Source organism: Typopeltis vanoorti, chromosome 9 (assembly GCF_054136105.1).
Source record: "Typopeltis vanoorti isolate ZY-2024b chromosome 9, IOZ_Tvanoo_1.0, whole genome shotgun sequence".
Lineage (NCBI taxonomy): Eukaryota > Metazoa > Arthropoda > Arachnida > Uropygi > Thelyphonidae > Typopeltis > Typopeltis vanoorti.
The window spans coordinates 11,590,093-11,614,977 of record NC_143557.1 but is presented as its reverse complement, the minus strand read 5'-3'; the positions used below and the strand labels follow the sequence as shown (position 1 = coordinate 11,614,977).

The following is a 24,885-nucleotide window of genomic DNA, read 5'->3' as shown; positions in this document are numbered from 1 at the left end:
TATTACCATCCCCTCCATCAGAGAGATGTTAGAAAAATAACCAATATCTTAAAGAAATACAACCTCTGCACAGCTTTCAAGCCCCACTAAGGATTAACTCCCTTCATTCTCATTTTCAGGCTATGGTTAGTCAGACCATAGTCAGTCATGACAATGTTCAAATGGGCCTTGCAAATCATGCTTTGGATACAGCTCATAGAATCAATTGGAAAAAAGATCACTGTGCTCCATTGCATCAAATTTAGAAGAGAAAGATTGTTTTTAGAATCTGTATTAGTCTCAAAAATGAGTAATCTGAATAAACATGGTTGCATAAAACTTCCATTTAATAGTGTTTCCCAAAATGTCAGAAACATTTACTTCAAGATCCAAGATTACATCCTAGGCTGCCAACAGGTGCCCAATAGAGGGTGCCCCATCTAGTTAAGACTCTAGTCTTTTGTCCATGTGTTTCACTTAGTTGCCTTGTGTGTATGTGTGTTACAAGTCTCATATAGTACTCTCTGAAGATATCTCTGTGACTGAATGAAATATTGGAAGAATTAAATACTTTCTGAGTACTTTTTCACTCCATTAAGCCTCCAACATGAGTTCCTCTCAACACTAAGCCTTAACACACAGAATGGTTTAAACTTATGGATTGGTGTTGGTCATTTGGAGCAACTGTTGTTTGCTAAGAGTACACAAACTTAAAGTTAGTATGACTAAGGATTAGAGTGAGACGGAGAAGCAGGCTGTACAAGGACAGGAAAACAATAGATACAATGGTGAAGAAGTGATTTTGGCATGGCAAAGTGATGCAGTACAAAAAAAAAAAAAAAAAAAAAAATGGGGATGAACGGGATATGAATGGAAGTCATTCAGGATCATAGAAACAAGGAGTGGTCAAATCAAAGAAAGAGGTGCACCATGGCAGCCAAGTTTCACTTATACCAATTATTATCTTTAGACATGTTGACTCAATCACTCTCACAAATAAAGGGGCTAAGTTTGTGACATTGATTGAGTCTGTATGTCTAAAGATAATTGGTGTAAGCGAAACTTACCATATATTATCGCGTATAATGTGAAAAATTTATGGTAAAAAAATACTACTTAAAGTTAGGGGTTCGCATTATATGTGGATCCTAAAAAATATAACATCTTATTAGACCTGCACACACAATATATACTACCTAATGCCTATGCAACCAAATCTACTTGACCCACTTGCATTCGGCGACCGAGCACACATCGTATCTGCGCATAAATGTGCGCTTGGTCACCGAATGATAAGAGCACAGTGAGATAGATAGAGCATTGTTAGGTATATCGGTTTAACCTGAGTTCATTTTAAATATTATTCATTAAACAAACCTAGCCTGAAAATGAGCCAACAGAAACATAAACGTTCATCTTTTGAAGCAGGATTTAAATTGCATGTCGTGCAGTTTGCAGAAGAACATAATAACAGTGTTGCAATGAGAGAATTTGGTGTAGCAGAGAGTAATATTAGACTTTGGCGTAAGCAAAAAGACAGTCTTGAAAAAATCCCCAAAACGAAACGTGCCTGTCATAGAGATGTAGCATCCTTTCCAGAACTCGAAGAAGAGCTAAATGAATGGATTTTGACGCAACGACAAGATGGCATTATAGTAACAAGAAATACAATTCGTTTTCGAGCTCTACAACTCAAGAATGGTAAATTCAGGGACACACCAGGTATTTCATCTTTTCTTGCTTCACCTGGGTGGTGCAACAGATTTATGGAACGCAAGCATTAACATTATGACACTGAACAAAAATTGCGCAGAAGTATCCAAAGCAGCTTGAAGAAAAAGTTCAGTCCTTCCTTAAATTTATCATAAAATTACGGATGTGTCACGGATATAAACTTTCCGAAATTGGCAATATATAGATGAGACGCCCATGTACTTTGATATGCCTGGGAATTGAACAGTAAACTCAGTTGGTGAAAAGGGTGTCTTCATAAAAACAACGGGAATGAAAAAATGCATTTTACCGTTGTTCTAGCATGCATGGCAGACGGAACCAAATTAAAGCCGACGGTGATATTTAAAAGGAAGAAAATTCTGAAGCATATGAAATTTCCACCAGGTGTAATTGTTCACGCCAATCAGAAAGGTTGGATGGATAAAGAAGGTGTACAATTGTGGCTGGATCAAGTATGGAACATATGTCCAGGTAGCTTGTTACATCGACAAAGCATGCTAGGCTGGGATATGTTCTGGGCGCATTTAACGGAGGCAAGCAAAGAGAAAGCACGTGAGCTACATACAGACCTAGCAGTCATACCGGGTGGTCTAACTTCCATTTTGCAGCTGCTTGATGTCAGCTTGAATAAGCCGTTTAAAGATCACTTACGTGAAAAATGGAGAGAATGGATGTCATCTGGTTTGGTGAAAATGACAAAGGGTGGGAATTTTCAGAAGCCTGAGATCACCCTGGTCACCAGCTGGGTGAAAGAAGCATGGGATTCGATACCATCTGAAATGATTCAACGCTCATTTCTTAAATGTGGAATAAGTAATTCAATGGATGGATCCGAAGATCACGTCATATACGAAAGCGAGGATTACGCACAACAAAATGGAGAGCATGAAGATGATGATGCAATGCCTACAGATGAATTTATAAATGAAATGTTTGATGACTCAAAAGATGAAGGATTTTGACATTTTGTTTTAAAATAATTATTTCTTTCGTTAATTCGTATTGTATTATTTATAATGTTATGGAACAAGATTAACAGATCGCATTATATGTGGACATGGCATTTTAGGGCAAGTTTTCAAACAAAATTTCTAGTTCGCATTATACGTGGATCGCATTATATGTGATAATATATGGTAGTTGTCTGAGAAAGATATACTGTCAGGAATACAAGGCATGGCTATTAAATAACGAGATCAGTTGCAAAAATGTGGTTTAATATTATAATTTTACAACTTAATTGTTATCCCCCTTCAACATACTCCCCTCCTCTATCTATACACTGTTGCATACGAATTTTCCATTGTTGAAAGCAGTGCTGCAAATCATCAGGTGTTATCCACTGACTGAAAATGGGTGCCCTTTAATGCAGATTTCAACTTTGGAAAACTCCCACATAACCTAGAATGAAAAAAGCAAGAATGAGCAAGTCAAAACTGAAGGCAATGCTGATCGTTTTTTTTATATCAATGGCATGGTAATGATTGAATGGGTACCAGAGGGTCAGACAGTTAATCAACATTATTACCTTGAGGTTCTGGCCCAGCTGAGAGAACAAGTGAGGAGGAAGAGACCCGATCTGTGGAAGAACAATTAGATTCTCCATCAGGACAATGCTCCAGCCTGTCTGTAAAGCATTATCTGGCTGATAAGAAAATCCCAGTGTTGGACCATCCACCTTACTCGCCGGACTTAGCTCCATGTGACTTTTACCTTTTTCCAAAGTTCAAATCCGCATTGAAGGGCACCCATTTTCAGTCAGTAGATGAGGTAAAGGAGAAAACGGCAGCGCTACTGAAGCAGATAACACCTGATGACTTGCAGCACTGCTTCCAACAATGGAAAATTCGTATGCAACGGTGTATACATAGAGGAGGGGAGTATGTTGAAGGGAATAACAATTAAGTTGTGCAATTGTAATAATAAACCACATTTTTGCAACCAGTCCTATTATTTAATAGCCATACTTCATGGAAATGGAAGGATATAGAATTTTCCAAACAGATAGGAAGGTAAAGAGAGGAATTGTATCATATGTTAGCAGAGGAATTGTATCTTTTGAAAGTGGAAGTGGAAAATAGTAAGTACATGAAAAAATTTTGATGCTGTTGGTTTGAGGATGATATCAATAGAAGAGTATGTCTAATACAATATTGTTATAGACCTTGGAATGGGGAGCACTGATTGTTTAGCATAATTGGTTGGGCATGTGAATGAATTTCTTGAGTTTTTCAGGGATAACTGTCTTAAGCAGCATGTGATGGAAGAAACATGAGATTTGTGGGTGTTGGATTTAGTGATATCCTCATAGGATGTGGTTGGAAAAGGCAGTCAAACAGCCAAGGTTGTTGTCAAGAACATATGTCAAATTATAAACTGCTGATCCCTCAAATATACACACACACACACACACACACATATATACATACACCTTGACATACTGTTAAATATTGAATGAAGAGACTTCGTTGTGAAATATCTCATTCAGTATTTAACAAGCAACAAATCACTGAGAGAAATACTTGTATATAAGTAGAGATGTTAATTGCTTGAAAAATTTTTAAATAAATGCTTTTAATATTGGACTATCCTATGTAAGATAATATTACCTGTTCTTGTAAATTTAACAATGAAAGAAAAATTGATGAGAATTATGTTAGTATGTAAAAGTGAGTTCAAAGTTCGCAAATGAGACATTCGGATTAGTAACATGCCCCACAGCAGTCACGTACACACGGAGTAAGTTGCGTGCAGCAGTTTTCTGTGAGATCCGAGGAGAAGGACCAGAACCGCATGCAAAGGTATGATGCTGTAGGAGCGCCGCTCAAGGTACGATATAAAAAGCTTGACACTACTAGCTTGCTCTCTCATAGGTTCTTAATCTCAGCAGTCTTCATTTGGTTGCTTCTCTCTCAACTTTGGCGCAGGTCACTCACGTGGCCCAGCTCGAGATATTCCCTGAGATGAATACGTGAGAGCAGTCAACAGAATGATGTCTGGACGCAGTTACACAACCGAGTAGCGAGCCAAGTGCAGGCATTTCGTCAGTAAAGCGGGAAGAATCAACGCAAGCTGACCGTCATGCTAGACCATGTGGACCAACTTAAGCAGAACTGTTCTCATCTACATCGGAGAGGATAATTCATGATTGTGAGTTCCAGGCTGACCCATCGGAAGGACAACTTTGAGGAAGAAGAAGGAATGAGCTGTGGAAAGAATTGTAAGGATCGAGAGATAGACCTGACAAAGTCTGAAGGTCCTGGTAACATATGAATCTTTTAGTTTCCATTGTGTGTATATAAGAACTTTGTGTGTAATAATGTGCAAAATTATTCATTAGTGGGACCTATATAAGATATGAAACAGGACATTAGGGCTTAGCCTGATACCAGAATGTTTTATCTCTGAGAGTGAAATCTGATTTGGTGAAGTGATATTTGTATATAGTATGTTATAGTTTAGTAATGCTTGAAGTTTGATAAGTTAAACATTGAGAGAAATTGTAGATTCGATTGTTAGAAATCAGTGAATTGATTCGTAACTAATATTGTCTCGTGGTAGAATTCAACTAGGAATACTGAAGTATTGTATTGTTAAGTCTGTTAACTTAGGAGAAAGATTTACTTTAGTCATATGACAAGTCTTGTAAATTTGTATTGTGATAATTTGATGAATAAACCGTTTGTCTTTTACCTAACAAATTGCCTGATGTATGAATCCAATGCACCACTCATCAAAATAGAACCTGAGGGGAACTAATTAATTGTGGAAGATCATGACTGCAATGAGAGTTTAAAATAAGGGATTTAGCTTAACTTGGAAACTGTTATTTTATAAATTGTATAACCGTGTGTCACTCTGAGAGCTCATTCCTTGATTAAGAAGCTTTTTCCGATCTAAGGGTTCTGGATGGCGCAGCATTAACAAACAAATTTTCCAGAACCCAACAAGGAGACAGCTCCATATTTTCAATAAAGGAATTGGCTCTATCCAGGGGCAGTTGCTTTGTTTATCGAATTCGCACACGTCAGCAACCTAAGCGACGGCAGAATTGTTAGGTAGTTTGAGTATCGATAGGGCATATAAAGGGGAACCAGAGAGTAATGTTCCCTACCTAAATAATGCCATAATAAATCATAATAAAATAAGGTACAGAGACAACATTTATAACAGTACACAGTGTGCTGTTAAGTAATGAGACTGATTTTTGAAGAAAAGTAACAAACGTGTTTATGCTTGTTTGTAAATATTGAGGGCGCATTGATGGTAGTACTGCATTTGAAGAGCTCTGAAAGATAAGTTATTCAGTTTTTTAAAAAAATTGTGTTATTAGTTTAAAAATTGGGCTAGAATTAGAGTATGTTGCAGAGTTGATTAGTTTACCTTAAAAAGTTTGTTTTAAATAGAGTTAATTTAATATTTTGATAAGACACGTTAGATACATAGCATAGCACATGGCACCAAAGCGAAGAAAGGCATCAAAACCACTGTATTTGTTTGAAGAATTTAACCAAAGGGAATTCGTCCAGTATAAAGTCTTTGGAATGTATGCTTTGCCTAGAGCGACTGGAGTTTAGTTTGAGAGCAATAGTAGTGGGAAAGTGTGCCGAAAGAGTCATGAAAGCGAGGATCTGAAGTGTGTCTCAGGTCGTGAGATTGACGTGGTGGATGAAAGTTTGAATGTGATATAAAATTGTGATGTAATGCCAGATAGCATAGAGAGTGAGTTTAAAAGTGATACAGTTGATGGGGAAAGTAAAAGTACAGGGCGAGAGAATGGTTTGACTGATAATAAAAAAATGAAGAGTTAGCTGAAATGAGTCAGATAGCTCGGTTGCATGGAGTGGTACATAGGGTGAAGCGGCAGCTGGAGTGATTACAAAAACGTCTGCTGAGTGGATCAGCTAACAAAAAGAAGCAAGTGCATGATAAGATAAATAAGAACATGATCGGGAGTGAAAGAATGATTAAGGAGTGAGTGTTATATGGTGATTAAGTAGTAAAAGGTGTAATAGATGAGAGTTTGACAAAATCGTGTTTTCTGGGAGCGAAAATTAATAATGTAATGAGGCTATTAGACCACAGATGCATAAGGTGAAAAAAATGATAGTAGTGGCCAGAATGAATGATTCAAAAGGTGAAAACATTTCTATGAGAGAGAACTTGAAAGAATTACTAGCAGTAGCAAAAGAAAAGAGTGAGAGAGTTAAGATAGTTAGTCTGTTGCCGTGGTATGACAGAGTAGAGTTGAGAAGGAGGGCCATAATTGCGAATGACTCTATGTGTAGGTTAAGCAGGAGGAGCGATGTGGAGGACTTATACAAGAAGGATGGTTTGCATCTGAATGGATTTGGCGTTCGGAAACTGGAAAAATTGTTGCTGAATGAAGTGAAAGTGGATGTGCAGAATCAAGGAAACTAGAGCTTTTAGGAAGGGTGAGGATGCTGTTAATTGGACATGCAGACATCAGTGAGGCAGTTGAGTGTAAGAATGTGTATAATATTCCTGAATTAGGATGAAGGATAGCAAACCAAAATGGGATAGTTAGTAAAAGGCATCAAAATAGTGGTGGGGCTAGGGGACTTATGTACTTTATGCACTTCTCACTAATTCCAGGAGTATTTGGAATAAGGAGGAGGAATTTTTGCCTTGGTTATTTCTTCCTGACCACAGGTTATTGGCATTAGTGAGCCATGGCTAACAGAAGATGATATAGTTAGTGGCATAGAATGTGAGGGGTATAGTGTATTCAGGAAAGACAGAGAGAAAAGAATTGGGGGGGGGGGGGTGATGATAGCTAATGAACTGCAGCCAAAGAGAATAGAAGTTCAATTTCAGGATAGTGAAAATAGCACATTTGAGGCTATCTGGTGTGAGATTGAGGTCAGCAGAACAAAATTTAGAGTTGGGTGTTGCTATAGACTAGGCAATGGAATAGATGATGGAGACAGTATGCATAGGCAAATAGACTCAATGAGTGGAGGACAGATAATTATTATGGGGGATTTCAACTATGGGAACATTGATTGGAGGGAAGAGATGACAAATGGGAGGAAAGAAATGAATTTTATGCAGTTACTAAGAGATATGTACCTGAGATAGCATGTAATGGAATACACTAGGGGATTCGAGAGTGCTTGATTAATTGTATCTGAGAAATTGACTATTATGAATATGACCATATTGCCACCAATTGGTGACAGTGATCATAAACGTGTGCAATTTTCAATTAAGACAGGGTACATGTGGAATTACCGGGCTGGTAAGTATGACGAGCTTAGGAGATTGCTTGGATCAGTGCCTTGGTATGTTAAACTGCAAGGGCTGGACTAGTGCATGGGAAGTGGTTAAGGAGCATTTGAGGGAGGTAATGGTTGACTGCATACCTAGAATCCGGAGAGTAAATCAAGTTGGAGTTAAATGAATGAATAACACCAATTAAGCTTGAGCTGCAAAAAAAGAAACAGTTGTGGATGAAATTTAAGGAGAAAGGTCACTTGCAGGCACACGAACAGTACAAAGCACAGGCCAGAAGGGTAACTAGTGTGGTAAGAAAAGCTAAAGCAGATTATGAAAGTAAATTAGTAATGCAAGCTAAAGTGAATCCCAAACAGTTCTTTCGATATGCTGCAAGTGAAAGAAAAAATGTATACAGCAAAATGATTCTAAGGAATGTTGATGGCAGGGAAGTAACTGAATCAGATGAAATAGTAGTATTACTAAGCAAACTCTATGCAAGAGTATATCATCTAGGCTGTGATATTCCAGGAATGAGAGAACGAATAGCTGATACAGGAATTGAAGTGAATGAAATGAGGTGAATAGTATACTACAGAACTTTAATGTAATTACATCTGTGGGAGTGGATGGTATACCAGCTCGAGTCTTACATGAGGCGGCAAAGGAATTGTCAGTTCCCTTGACCATATTGTTTAATTTAAGTCTCAGCTCTGGGTTAGTCCTGAGGGGATGGAAAGAGGGGAAATAATTCCATTGCATAAAGGAGGTTCCGAGACTGCTGTTGCAAATTACCGACCAATTAGCATATCAGGAATCATTGTCGAGATTTGGAGATATTAGTCGAGCAAAATACATTTACTGTATTTTGCTCTTGAAAATGGGATACTGTATGGAGGACAGCATGGTTTTGTGATGGGTAGATCGTGCTTCAGTACCTTGCTCACGTTTTATAATACGGTGACAGCTGAACTGGATAAGGGTAATGTATTTACAGTGATACTGCTGGACTTTGACAGGATACCACATGGAATTCTAATCAGTAAACTGCAGCACATGAGGATGGATATAGAGTTGGTGAGATGGATTATGAGGTTGGTTGATAGAGAGATATCAGAGAGTAGTTTATTCAGGAGTGCAGTCCAAAAGAAGGCCTGTTACTAGTGGTGTGCTGCAGGGTTCTGTTCTTGGAGCACTGCTATTTAATTTGTTCATTAATGATATGGGAAAGGATCTGAGAGGAACTGTTCATTTATTTGCTGATGATGCAAAGTTGGGTAGAGCAATAGTGAATGCACATGATGTCAAAATTTTGCAGGATGATTTGGATAGATTGGCAGTCTGGGCTAATGAGAATTGATGTCAGTTTAATGTAGCAAAGTGTAAGGTTATGCATTTTGGGGTGAAAAAAATTAGCAGCGGTATATCACATCAATGGAACTGTACTCCAGGAGGTTGACGAAGCTAGAGATTTGGGTGTGTTGGTGGATAGGGAGTTGAAGTTTAGGGGGCACATAGCAAAAGTGGCTAAATCAGCTCATCAGATCACTTGGTTACTGAAGAATACTTTGACGAGCAGAGATAAGCAAGTTATTGTTCCATTTTAACGAGCCTTGATAAGACCCCATCTTGACTACTGTGCTCAGATCTGGGCCCCTGGGTTTCTTCTTGATGAGGAGGTAGAGAGGATTCAGAGGCAAGTGACCAAGATGATAGTTGGTCTGTGGAATAAACCTTACGAGAACAGGTTGAAGATCTGTGGATTACAGAAATTGGTTGATAGGCGGAATAGGGGTGATATGATTGAGTCATTCAAATTACTGAAGGGTTTTTATGAGATTAATTCAGAGGAAATTTTTCAGAACAAGTCTGGTGATGGGAGAACAAGGAGCAATCCATGGAAACTGAGCAAGGGTGTTAGAACTAGGTTTTTTACTTGGAGAGCAGTGAACGAGTGGAATAAGCTGCCATAGTTTGTTGTGGATGCCATGACTGTAAATGAGTTCAAATCAAAGTACGATAGATACTGTGTGAATGCCAAATAGTTGTTCTTTATATGATGTTTAGGACCTCTCTCGATGAGTAAGGACTCCTTGGAGTTGCCTATATAATAAATAATAATATATATATATAGAGAGAGAGAGAGAGAGACAGAGAGAGAGAGAATATGAGAGGACATTGCCCAGATAATTGCAGAAGAACGACACCAGTAAATAGTTATAACAAAGTGACCATAGCAAAGGATATAGTGGAGTTATTTAATGAAAACTTCATCAGTGTATATCAAGCTAGTGTAAATGATGCTGTGCAACATGCAGAAGGGAGGTAAATATTAGAGGAGAAATTATTCGAGGTGTGAAGTGTTGCTTTTGTTTGAGGTTAATAAGGCTATGGGAATGGATAATATATCACCATGTGCAGGGTGGTCAAAATTAAAGTATCCCTGTTTGAGGCCTTATGGAGTACCATCCAATGATCCAAATTGTTATTATTATCAGTGCTTTTTTTTTTTCTGGAAAAAAAGGTGCTAGTACTGATCATGAAGATGTTATTAGCAACTTCCACACCTTTAACATATCCTCCGATATACCCTCATCGTCTCTAGATCACTTCTTGCTTTTGGTATCGAATGCAGAATGATGATCTTGGGAGAAGCCATGAGTCCACATATTTGCTAGAGTTGAACTGAGTGAGAGGAGGTCCTACTATCCTGATAAACATCAGTGCAGAAGTTGTCCGTACAAGCAGATGACCTAAATGAAGTTACTATAAGATTCATCTGAGAGAAACCCCTTTCACATTCACTGGAAGATATTGCAATTGTGCCCAAAATGTATTTTAGAGGAAGTAGTATGTCCGGAACTTTATTTTCTTGAAGATATTCACGGAAACCACGAACTGCTTCTCTTTCATTTAAGCGAAATTTGCATGCTAACTTTTTAATTTCAGCTTCACCAAATGTCAGATACTTTCCAGGATTTTCTGGCCAATACTTGGAATCTAAAATCTTAACACATTCAGGCAAATTAGCATCATCTCCTTAAAGCAGATGCTTTCCAACAGCTTCTTTCAGACTTTTATAGAAAGCAGATGAACTTATTGCAGGACTGTGTCTTTCATTTTTGTGGAGCTCAATCCCTTTGAACTTCGTGTTCTTCTGACTTTGAAGAGAAATACTGTAGTACAGACCAGGATTTTCAATTCTTTCTTCAAAAAGTTAACTGCATTCTTTATCTTCCTGTCTGCTTTGTACAAGTCAATATTTCTCTCTTGTAAATCTAGACTTAGTTCACTAAATTCTTGGAGAGCATCGCACATAAAGCCCAAATCAAGAACAAACTTACATGACGTTAGTTTTCTTAAAATGCCCTCATAAAGAAAGCAATCTGTTTTACTTCTTCTACTGTCTTCTTTTGCCTCCAGAAAGTGATTGACAAGAGCTTTAAATAAAATCTGAAGCAAAAAACGAAGCATTAGAGAAAGTTTTCCTAAATACTTTGTCTCATAATAAAGACGTAACAGGAAAAGTGTTTCAAACCACTTACAAAGTTGCGAGGAGAAATCAACCGTTTAACAACTTTGAAGTCGAAATAAATTTACAGGAACTTAATGGCCTAGAAATGGGATATATTCTTTATTTTGCAAATGCTTGCATTAACATTGTGAGCCATATTGCAAATGAAATGAGAAAAACATTAATAGACAATATACTGAACTCCAAGAACAAAATATCATTAATTATTGATGAATCGACAACTGTGAGTAACACAACAACATTGATTGCTATTGTTCATGTAGTTCTTCCTGAACTTTCGGCTACTGTGAGTCTTTTCCTGGATTTGATCGAATTATCAGATCTAGAAGAATTCTAAACTCTTTAATTAGTCATCTTGAGTGTTTAGGATTATCTGAAGATTACTTAAAGTAGTATTTATTGTCTGTAACTTGTGATGGTGCAGCAGTGTTGTTTGGTGTGCGTAATGGTGTAAGGAGGCTAATGCAAGAGAAGTTTCCTAGTGTTATATTCTGGCATTGTGCTAGCCATCACATTGAATTTTGTGTTAGTGATATAGTGAACAATGTGGCAGGAGTGAATCGCTTTAAGAGTTTCATGGACAAACTTCATGTGCCTTATTATGCTTCACCTAAGAATGCTAGGAAACTACAGGAATCTGCAGCGATTCTAGAACTTCAACTTCTTAAGATTGGCAGAATTTTAAGCACTCGCTGGGTTGCAATGCAGTGGCATTAACTGTTGTTTGCGAGATTCTCCAAAACGACTGATTTTACCATTTGCCCACTCCACTGAAATTTTCATTCCCGTGTTTATCGATGGCAAGACTTCTGACATCACAACACACTTTACAGCCCAACATGTTATTCTTGACATACAGAGCCACTCGTTTCTCTCGCAGAAGCCATTTTTCTGCAAAGCTGTCCAACATTCGGGCCAATTATTATCAGAATCTGCTTCCTTTTGACCATGTGGATCTTCGGTCTTGGTTTCATGATCCTCTGCACCAAGTGTATTTTCGGTGCTAGTTTTCTGTTTTACAGGATTACAAGTAGATTCAACAATTTCTGCTTCTTTAGCCTTCCTTTTTTTTACTCATTGGCATAAAGTAACTACTTATTTTACTCATTTTGAACAATGATTGCACTGATTTAACTTGGATTAATTCAAGACTCATGTGAACACCTGCCTGTTGCAGAATGAATATGGAACTGATAAACTAATATTGGAAGCAATCGGAAGTGAACACAACCTCCTGTTTCCGGTTGTGTACCAACCTATGAAAGAGGAAAGCAGGGTACCAACTTATGAGTAATCAAAACTGAAAATTCAATTCGTGAACACAGTACTCGACCGGAATATTTATAATACATTTTGCTGTCAATAAATCGCAAATTTTTAAAAACTTAAGAAAAGAGGTGCCAGTACTGCATACCGCCAGAAAAACAGCACTGATTATTATTAACATTTGACCTCCATGGAGTCAAAGACTCATCGTGGGAGGTACACAGTGCTCATCCAACTGTACCTTAAACTGATTCAATGCATCCACACCAACAACACACTCAGGCAGTGCATTCCACCCACCAACCACTCTCCATGCAAAGAACCTACTCCTCACTCCTCTGTTCACACCCTCCTTATACAATTTCCAGCAATGACCTCTTGTTCTCCTCCCCCCTCTCATTGTATGAAAAATCTCTTACGTGATAATAACCCCTGACCAGCTTATATGTCTCAATCATACCTGCCTCTTCCTCCTATTCATGAGACTCTGCAACCATTCACTCAATCTGTCCACCTGTCTGTGTGGTTAGCCTAGTGGCTATGCGCTTCGCAACCATATGCCTGGGGAAGGAGTGTCCTAGGTTCAATTCCCGTCAGCGACGTGAGGAGCTGAAAGATCTTCCTTAGCCATAGCCAAGTTAGCCGGTCTTGGGCGTGGACAGCAGGATTTTTTCCCACCAGTTTATCTGGGTTTTTCATCCTGCAACCAGGCAAACCGGCCCTGTGAACACACCCGGATCTACAGTCATAAATACTTAACCCCCATGAGGAGGCTCAACTCGCCCCAAAAGGGATGGGAGAAAAAGGGAGAAAACTCCATACGAATAAATAAAGAAATAAAAAAGCTGTCCTCCTGCTCCACATTCCAAAAGACCTCTGACCACCTTTGTGAATCTTCTCTGGATCAAATGCTGTGAAACTTTTCAGGAATACATTGTGCGTCATGCAGAAGCAAAAAATTCACCATCAGTGGCATTGTAAGTACCAAAGGCATGAAATTTGCATATCACGCAACTTGGCGGGTACCAGGAGTGTTTAAAAAGATGAATTTGGGATTTTTCCCTTCATTCTCATTTTTAATACTGTCCAGAGTGGGGGCACTAACCTTGCCCCATCATATTTTGCTCGTGAAGCTGTATTACCTAAAGAATTGCAATGCTGTTACTGTACTCTGCAAATTTCCTTGCCTGAACAAATGTCAACGAGGTCCACTATTTCCAAGTGGTCTGCAATGAATGAATGAATGATTAATCATTTTGAATGAACAGGATCATTGGGAGTTAGACCTATCGGAGGTAGCAAACCAATCAGTTCACAACAAGTGACTGAAGTTGTTACTGTCGTTGTGGAGCAGGCTATAAATAAGAGCATTGATTCCTGCGGTGCACATGTTGTATCAAGACACATGGGTGTGCCTTACAACTGTCTAGAAAATTCTACTGAAGATTCTACCTATTCAAGATCACCCTGATACTGGACAAATGAGTGGGGTTGTAACACACACACACACACACACACACACACACACACACACACACACACACACACACACACACACACACACACACACCTTATCCTCTTAATTAACCTATTAACCCATTTAACTCATTAAGTGATTGTTTTCGAACACCTTTAGTGAAACTTTATCAGAATGGAATAATAAAAGGTGAATATATAGACGCTTGGACAACATCTATGTCTTCTAAGTGGTCCACGCTAAGGCAACGCATGAATGCCAGTGAGTGTATTCCCATAAGCTCTCTGGTCAACTTTTTTTTTTTTTTTATGAAACTTTCATAGTTTCTACATTCACTCCTCCATAGCACAATTGGAAGAATGACTGTACATTGTGCCCTTCGATTCTCACCATGACGGGAGGAATCTTTATATGGACTTTTTCAATTGAAGGTGAGTTAGCCGATCTCATATGGAGGTAGCAGGGTTTTTTCCTCCAGGAAACTTTGGTTTTTCATCCCACGTACAGACATATCGGTCCTTCAGAACACACGCAATTTACAGACAAAAAATACTAGTCGTAGTGGTGGTGGGCAGTAGATGCTGTTGATGTAGATGATTGGTAGTAGAGGTTCGGTGTAGTGGTGGAAACAGAGTTGTACAGTAGGTGTCCTCCCTCGATGAGTCATTGGATTCCTTGATGGTGTCACGAATAATAACAATAATAATGCTGGATTTAATATCCACTTATATAAATTTACATCACTGAACTAACTCCTTTTGGCTCTTTATTTCAGTAAAGGATGAAACCAGGAATATAATTCTTTGGCATCTTTAATTTATAGTATAACCAAGTGAAAACTTTCAGTGGTACAAAAAAAGTAGGGACTATGTGCCAAAAGCTAACAAAAATACATTGTTTTATGTTGTTGAAAGTTTTCCACTTGGTTATATTATAAATTAAAGAATGGATAATGGATTAAACCAAGTATATAATTTCTTGGTATCTTTAATTTACACTGTTTTATTTTTAGAACTATTGTTTTAACTTATAACTAAATTATGCCTAATAAAAGTAAGAAAGCACTCAAAAGAAACTTGCTTGAGAATTAGAGATAATACAGATTTTGGATAATCTCAAAAAAGAAGAAAGCTATCATACATACATACAATGCAATAATTTTAAATTTAAATGGAGCAACAATCCATACAGTAAAGAAAAATGGATAGAAAATTAGAACAGCTATTGCTGGTGCATCTGCCGTTACTGTCCGGATTGTTGCTTCATTTAAATTTAAACTTATTGCATTGTATATATGAGTGTTTTTTTCTTTTTTGAGATATTATCCAAAATCTGTATTATTTCTAATTCTCGAGAAAGTTTCTTTTGAGCAGTGCTTTCTTACTTTTATTAGGCATAAATTATGGCTGGAATTTAATTCACAACAAAGAAATTATTCCAATACAGTTCTTAAAAGAAAGTTCAGTAATACACAGACCCTCACAATTTTTAATGGTCTCAAAAGTTCAATAGCACAGAACCTAACATGGGGATTTCCCAATAATTTATTTATTTATTTATTTGCATGTTGTTGTCAGCCTGTAAAATCCCAATGCTTTGCAAAGGCCTCCCCCATATTATTCCATTTGGCTCTATTCTATTCTGGGCTGTTCTCGACTAGGTTGGTCCTGCTGTTAGTCAGTTCATCTCTCCATCTGGTCTTCTGTCTACCTTTTACTTTTCTTTCCCTCTCCAGGTATTTTTTGCAAAAAAAAAAAAAAGGTATGAAAAATTTTTTTTGCACAACAGCTGACAAATCAACAGCAGGAACATCAAAACAGAATAGAAATGTTAAAAATTGCATCCAACATAATAACAGGATTTATCCCTGCACAAAAGCCAAAAATACTATGTTACTTAATTTGCTGCAATTATCTATCTTGTAGAGGTACTATGTTATATTGCAGGGAGGAAAAAGTTGCCTGTATATATATATATATATATATATATATATATATGTATACATCCATCTTAATAGCTTTCTATCCTTTAATATGGCTGCTTTCAAGATGCACTTAGCCATCAAAGCAAAGTTACTCTCTCTCTCTGGTACCACCTTAAGCTAGAACTTGGTCCAATCATCGGGAGGAAGATCTTGAAGTTGAGAGTTTTTTCACTTGGTTATACTATAAATTAAATATTCCAAGAAGTTATATAATTGATTTCATCCTTTATCCAAATGTAAGCAAACAAAGTTTGCACATGAAGTTACTTCACGACGAGCTACTTCTATATATAGAGGCTAATGACTTTACATCAATTGCCTTAGTATCCCATAATGCAATACACATATCCTTTAAAACATGTATAATGCTATGCATTATGGAAAGGTCCCTGCCCAGACCAATTTTGACCTTAATTGAGGTCTCATCAGTGGGAGCAGTGCCCAGAAGTGATACCAAGCTTGAAGTAATGCAGAAGTCATATTTCCATATACAATTAGTCTAAGAGTGTCACACTTTATTACTAAAATACTCTGGATTAGAGATAGATATTATTTTTATTATTATTACTATTATTATATGGTAACCTACATGGAATTAAGAGACTCACTGTGGAAAAGCTAACGCAACCAGCAACAAGTCTATCATAATGAGCTTTGAAGTTATATACACTACTTGCACTCATGCATTCAGGCAATGTATTCCACTCAGTAACAACTCTCCATATAAAAAATCTACTGATTATACCCTTCTTCACCACATCTTAATACAACCTCCAGAGATGGCCTCTTGTTTTTCCTATCTTGACATCTACTCTTTTCATAATTTCTTCTGAATTAATCAGATAGAATCCCTTAACTAACTTGAAGGTCTCTATCATATCTCCTTTTTTCCTCAAACAACCTCTGGAATCCACAATCTCTCAAATGCTTTTCATGACCAACACTCCAGAGTCCCGATATCACTTTGGTTATTCATCTTTGGACCCTCTCTAATGTTTTCACATCACAAAGAAAACTAGGTGTCCAAATCTGAGCACAGTAGTCCATATGTGATCTGACCAATGCCTTATATAGATGCACCCCCACCTCTTTATCCCTACATGACAATATTCTTTTTATCATAGCATGAATTTTATTTATCCCATAATTATTCAAACAGATTTATTATGGGATGAATAAAAGTTTCAAATGGCGAATCTGAATCAGATTCGCTATTTGAAACTTTTACAAGAAAATGTCGAACCGTTCCAGTTTTCAGTTCATCTATATTCAAAGACAACAAAGAAATAATATGTCCAAATTATGTATTACAATAACTCTCTGACAGCGGAATTAGTAGAAGTTGTCGGTACAAGAAGCTGCCTGCACAATTCAGTTTTTGTTCTAAATGGATCACTTTTATCATAACATTTTGGGGAAAAAAGTTTTGAAATGATATTAGTAATTTTGCTTTGGCTGGATCAATTTAATGAAATTTTAGTTAAAATTTTTGATGAATTGTCTTTTGATTAACTGTTTTCTCAATGAATTTTCATGGAACTTCATGAATCCTACCAGCCTTGAAGACGATCCACGTGAAGGATGTCCAAAAAGTGTAACACCACCAGAAATCATTGATCAAGTGCACTATATGGTATTGGATGACCGGCGAGTCAAAGTGCATGAAATTTCTGAGACTATAGGCATTTCAAAAGAATGTGTAGGATATATTTTGCATGAAGAATTGCAAATGAAAAAGCTTTGCACAAGATGGATGCTGTGCTTGCTCACAGCAGATCATAAACGCACTCGCAGGAAAATCTCTGAACAGTGCTTGGAGCATTTTAACAAGAATAAAACTGATTTTGTCGTCGATTTATAACTATGGATGAGACTTGGATTCACCGTTACACACCACAATCCAAACAGCTGTCAAAACAGTGAATAGAAGCCAGTTGTTCAGCGCCAAAGAAGACAAGGTCATGGCATTGGTGTTTTGGGATGCTAAAGGCATTTTGTTTCTTAATTATCATGAATAGGGTAAAACATTAACTGGAGAATATTATTCCGATCTTTTAGCCACACTAGACAAAAAAATGTGTGAGGAAAGACCCAGTTTGCAGAAGAAAGATCAACATCTAACCTGAGAAGCACTTGATGTACCTCTGATTATTTCACCTTTAATTCTAGTAATTTATCTGAAATTTAGGGTACACATAACCAAAATTGTGAAGCCAACAGAAAGGCTTCTGGGAATTATGCGGAGGACACTGACATGTAGAAGTAGGGAGATTCTTGTTCCATTGTATACGGCTTTGATTAGGCCACACATGGACTATTGTGCCCAGATTTGGTCACCTGGTTTTCAGAAGGATGAAGAGATGTTGGAAAGGATCCAAAGGCGACTGACTAAGGTAGTTTCTGACCTATGGAATGTTGAGTATGGGGAAAGATTGAGGAGATGCAATTTACAGAGTCTGGTGGACATATGATAGAGACCTACAAGTTGGTAAGCAGTTGTTATAGGATCAATGCTGGAGAAGTTCTACAGAAAATAGTGGAGATCAGGGGAGAACCAGAGGTCATTCCTGGAAACTGTATAAAGAAGGTGTGAGTAGGGGAGTGAGAGGCAGGTTTTTTTCGTGCAGAGTTGTAAATGATTGGAATGCCTTGCCTGAGAGTGTGGTGTCTGCAGGGAGTTTGAATGTGTTCAAAGCACGGTATGATGAGCTGTGTGTATGATAAAAGGACCTCCCAGATGAATCTTTGACTCCATGAGGTCTTGGGTAATAATAATAATAATAATTCTTGCCATCCTTCTACATCTGCACAGGATTATTCACACCATTATGATACACGTGTTCATTAAATAATTCCACTACATCCTTCATTTGTCATGGTTACTCTGCTACCATAACCGATCAAGAAAATAAACATTCATTATAATTATGGCAAGTTGATATTGGTGAATAGTTATGGTATAGTTATTTGGACAATAGATCAAGTGTTAAATAATAAATATTTATTAAACCTACTAGTTTCACCAAACTTTAGGTGTTGGCATCTTCAGGATACAAGCACTTAGGTTAAAAAACATTACACAAATATGAATAACTATAAAATTCTAACGATTATAGTTACAAACTAAAATAGCATTGAACGTGAGTGATACACGTATCGCGTGTACATGATTAACTAGTTGTTGCTAAGGAACGTTCTGTAGTTTGCGTTGAAGTTCATTTCCTGTGTGTTAAGAGATCTAATTAGGGTTTTCCATATCTCTGGGAGTATTAAACCCTGGTTCCTGTTAAGGTTATCAACAGAGTAAGCGACTGTAGCTGCTTCTTTAAACAGTTGGGAGTGGTAGTCTTCTTCTATCCCACTCAATGACATGGTTAGTTATAGAAAAATGAGATGACAGGCCTGATGTGTCTTGTCTGTTGTTTTTGACGTAACCAATGTGCTCCTTCTGTCTAATTTCGAGGCTTCTTGCCTATAGAAACAATTCATAAACTACTAAGATCTCCAACAAATAACCATCCTTTCTATAAATATGCTGGAGTTTACAATATTCCATGCTCATGTGGTTCAAGTTACATCGGGCAGACATCAAGAATCCTCGAAATTAGACAGAAGGAGTCTAATTCCTCCTGAGACCCGGTTCCTGTTAAGGTTATCTGTTGATAACCTTAACAGGAACCTGGGTTTAATACTCCCAGAGATATGGAAAACCCTAATTAGATCTCTTAACACACAGGAAATGAACTTCAATGCAAACTACAGAACATTTCTTAGCAATAACTAGTTAATCATGTACACGCGATACATGTATCACTCACGTTCAATGTTATTTTAGTTTGTAACTATAATCGTTAGAATTTTACAGTTATTCATATTTGTGTAATGTTTTTTAACCTAAGTGCTTGTACCGTGAAGATGCCAACACCTAAAGTTTGGTGAAACTAGTAGGTTTAATAAATATTTATTAGTTAACACTTGATCTATTGTCCAAATAATTACTTTACCATAATTATATTTATTCTTGCCGCATAGAAGAAAAATTTCCTTGGATCAGCTTTAACCTGATTGGCCAATCTCCTCTAACATTCTACTTTTTCTTTTTTAACCATGCATGTCGCTTTTCTGGCATGCAGTTTATACTCTCATGAGTCTGTTCACTACAAGCTGTCATCTACCTCCTCCATAACTTCTTTTGTAATGTTGCTTGCTTGATTTCACTGTTCATCCATCTCGTTCCTATGCTATTTATTCTCTTAACTCTTGATATGCAGTTATGCATTGCTTGTGTTAGATCCTCCCTTATCATTTCCCATGCACTGTCAACATTTTTCTACACAATTCATCAACTCAATCTGTTGATGCTAGTTGATTATGAAGCATCTGATAATTACCCAACTTACAGTTCCACATATAGACCTTTGTAATAACAACTTTTTGCTGTTTTGACTACCTTCCAAACCAATACCTCACAATCACTTTCACCAACAGGGCGCAGTGTTGATACCTCATTCACAACCACATCCTGTGTGGATATCACCAAATCTAATACCAATAAACCTCGTGTTGCTTCCATCATGTACTGCTTTAGATAGTAATTCTACAGAAACTCAACAAATTCACTCTCCTTATTACCATACACTATCTCTTCTTTCCAATCTACATTTCTGTAATTAAAATCTGATTAGGATCATCTTCTTTTTACTTGCCAACTAATTTGTCTAAATATTTCGTATTCAATTCTCTTGACATTCTCTGGCCTATAACAGCATCCTATTAGATATAGTATTTTACTGATCTCAGCTTCACACCAAACGGCTTCAAAATCTTCACATGTACTACTATTTTTAACTTAGATTCTTGAAGGGCACAATTCCTCTGCTAACATCAACAATACTCCCCCTCATCTCTTCATCTTTCTATTCTTTTGGAAAAATCTATATCCTAACATTTCAAGTTCTGACAGTATAACATCCTCCGTCAACCATGTTACTTATGCAATTATTTTTGGGTATACTGTTTCAATCAATGCTACAATCTCAGACCCTTTATTTCTAATACTCCGTACATAAGTATACAAGCATAACAAATCTCCACTCTTTAAGCCCATCAGCACAATCACTTTTTACTCTCTCTCTCTCTCTCTCTCTCTCTCTTCGTTCTGACCATTCCCATTTTCCTGATCCTGACTCTGAATTTCATTTATATATTCTTTACATCCCTACCGTTTTGCATTGCACATCACTTTGCTCTGCTATAATCACTTCCTCACCTTTGTATCCATCCTCTTCCCATCCTTCTGCAACCTGCTTCTCAACCTTTCTCTGACTCTTAGTGGTACTAATTTCATATGAATCCTGTGTACTCTTAGTAAACAGTAATCATTCCAAATGGCCAACACCAAACTCATTCAAATGCATTCCATCAGCTTTGAACCATTGTAACTTCCCTTCAAATTCATTCCATATATTCACAAACTGAACACTCTCTGACTGACACAGTTCAGCCATCTTATTATTCAGTATCATTGCTCTCCTTTGTATCCACCACTTACGTTAATTTTGATGCTCGTTCCTTCCTTCTATGCGAAGCATCTGATAATGATTTTTATTGTCCCACAAAACATGTCTTGTGAACTTTATTTTTTACCACACCTTTAATTTCCTCCTCCATACAAATCTGACTCCTCATTTTCATTAACTCTTGCTAAATTCTTCCACGTCACTTGTATTATTACTGTCGCAAGCACTTAAATAATCCATTTTCTGATTATTCCTGGCAACACCATTCTTATTTTTGGAATGTCCTAACCTTTCATCACACTTCTCACATACTATAATACATTCCTTTTTATCATTCAATTGAACCCTCCATAAATACGTTTTTGGACACATAAAACAATTGTTGCTTCTTATCCACTGCAAAAAGTCCAGAGAAAAACTCGATCTATGAGTTGAGACTATCCACGCTGCCCATGTATGTTTCTTTGGTGCCACTGCTGCCATTTTTATAACATTAACTACCACGCTGGAGAAGGATTGTGGAAGGGAAACTTAGTGAAGAACAAGCTGGATTGAAGCCAAATAGAGGCTATCACGATCAGATTTTCACTTTACAACAAATAGTTGAGAAATCATGGTAATATAATAAAGATCTGTATTTAAGTGTTGTAGATCTGGAAAAGACATATGACAAGGTGCCAAGAGAGAAGCTATTCAAAACACTACTGTTGTATGGTGTTAATGGGGCATTATATCAAGCAATACTTGGTCTTTGAGTTGTAAGTCAGCAGTTAGAATTGAAGGAAGTACAGGAAGATGGTTGAATGTTAAATCTGGTGTCAGATAAGAATGTACATTATCCTTTCTATTGTTCCTTAGCTATATAGATCACATTATGAAGGAAAGTGGTATTAAACCTGATATCAAAATTGAAGATGTTAATGTCAGCTCTTTACTTTATGCAGATGATGTTATACTTTTAAATAAATCCGCTACAAGTCTGCAAGATTCACTGACTAAATTGAATAACTATTGTAATAGATATGGTATGAAGATCAGCAATAACAAGACAAAGACAATAAAAATAGGCAGAAGCTTTGAAAATATCAACTGCATTGTGAATGGAAAACCTATAGAACAAGTAAAAACATTTCAGCTACTTAGACACGATTTTTAGCGAAGATGGTGAATTAAATATGGAAATAAACAACAGAATCAACAGAGCTGGTATGGTAGGAAGTCAACTAAATAAATTTATATGGAATAAAAGAGAAATTAGTCAAAACTCTAAATTAGCTATATACAAGACAGTGTTCAAACCAATTTTAATTTATGGATCTGACAGCTAGGTTAGAAATAAAAACACTGGACCAAAGACTAGAGACCGCAGATATGAGAGTCCTGAGAAAAATTAGGGGCATGAACAAATGGTATCAATGGCAATATCTTATTAAAAATGAGGATATTAAGAAGGAACTAGACATTGTTAGCATCTGGGAACATGTTAGTAGAGCTAATCTCAGGTGGTATGGTCGCTTAAACAGAATGGGAGAGGAAAGATTAGCAAAACAAGTGTTCTCTGCCAGGTTGACAAGAAAATAGACCCAGAGGAAGACCAAGATAGAAATATAAAATTTGATAATGTTGGAATCTTGACAGGTAACAGATTGATTTGGAGGAAAATTGTATATAGAAGTTAGTGGTGATGTAAGTTTTTCATGTAGTGCTATCATATCCTGTATACCGTTTAAGGGTACATGTCAGGAATTTGATGACGACAACTAGCACTTCTACATAAATCAAGATAACAACCGAAGCGAACACTTTTAAAACAATACAATGATTATATCCATTCTGGCTATCACATAAAAGCACTATTATACAATTTTAAACAATATAATTTAGGGGAAAAAGATCAATTTTTGCAATACCATTGGAATACACAACTACATCTCGTCACAACACTTGTTTAATCTATTATCCAAGTGTAAGCAAACAAAGTTTTCATGTGAAGTCACTTCAGGACTGGGCTACTTGTATATAGAGGCTAATGACTTTGTATCAATTGCCTTAGTATCCCATAATGCAATGCCATATCCTTAAGGGCATCATTAATTCTATGCAAATAGCATTATGCATTGCACATATCATCATACATGTCCGTGTATATGTGACATTTCATTATGGGATGCTAAGGCAATTGATGTGAAGTCATTAGTCTTGATAAACAAGTAGCCGAGTCGTGAAGTGACTTCATTTGCAAATGTTGTTCGTTTACACTTGGATAAAGGATGAAACCAAGAATATAACTTCTTGGCAATTTTATGTTATAGGATCTAGAAGTCATATTTCTACAAGAGAATATTCAAATTACAGGAAATGAATGCTTCTGTAACTGAATAAATGAATACTGATTCATAACAGTGCTGTAGATATATAGCACTGTATGAAGGCATATATGATATTGAGTATTGTAATTATGAGTAATATTCTGTGAAAGTTACATCAAAAAGTCTGTATCTCATTAGCATTCTGGTGGGATAATGAAATAGTTTCCACCCTCACATCTGGTGTAAACCACACTTAGTAGAAATGTCCTGTGCTCCTTTTCTATTCCTGATATTCTTCAAATTCAGAATGAAGGAGAATAATCTTGCTTGGGTTGGATATTGCACATTTTGTATGCCATTGCGAGGCCACGTATTTCATATGAAGTATGAAATACGTGGCCTTTGAAACACAACAAAAAAAGTTTGCTGACAGCAATACAAGACACCAAACATTAGGTAGCAGTGATAAAGACAGCATGGAGATGATAGAAATGTTTAGTTTTACAACAGGATTTTTTTATCTATTTAAAATGAATATTATACAAAAGCTTAGAATTTTCTATTTGAGCCTTATAATAATGATCTATAAATTCAACTAATAGGATAATATATTCTCTTGTAATCAAATAGTTTATTTATCTTTTAATGAGATATGATTCTGTTGATGTTATTGATAGCTGACCAAAAAAATGAAGAAGACAAAAGAATAGAAGAACAGCTATTACAGAAGCTAATTGATGTTGTTGAGCAAAGAAATGAGATAGTGGAGAGCATTGAAACAGATCGCAAAAGGTTGGTTTCACTTTGAGTACAGAATTGGCTATATTTTATTTAGTATTTATTAT

At 36.8% G+C, this 24,885-nt stretch overlaps 1 protein-coding gene across 2 annotated transcripts in view; it reads left to right on the top strand.

The window, feature by feature from the left end:
• Positions 1-24,885, top strand: part of LOC150102885 (uncharacterized) — a 269,877-nt gene that overhangs the window by 209,322 nt on the left and 35,670 nt on the right. For both annotated transcript variants that reach the window (XM_090397856.1, XM_090397855.1), the window contains exon 5: positions 24,718-24,832. In XM_090397856.1, coding sequence (XP_090253982.1) covers positions 24,718-24,832 — 115 coding nt within the window. The remainder of the gene's footprint in view (positions 1-24,717; positions 24,833-24,885) is intronic.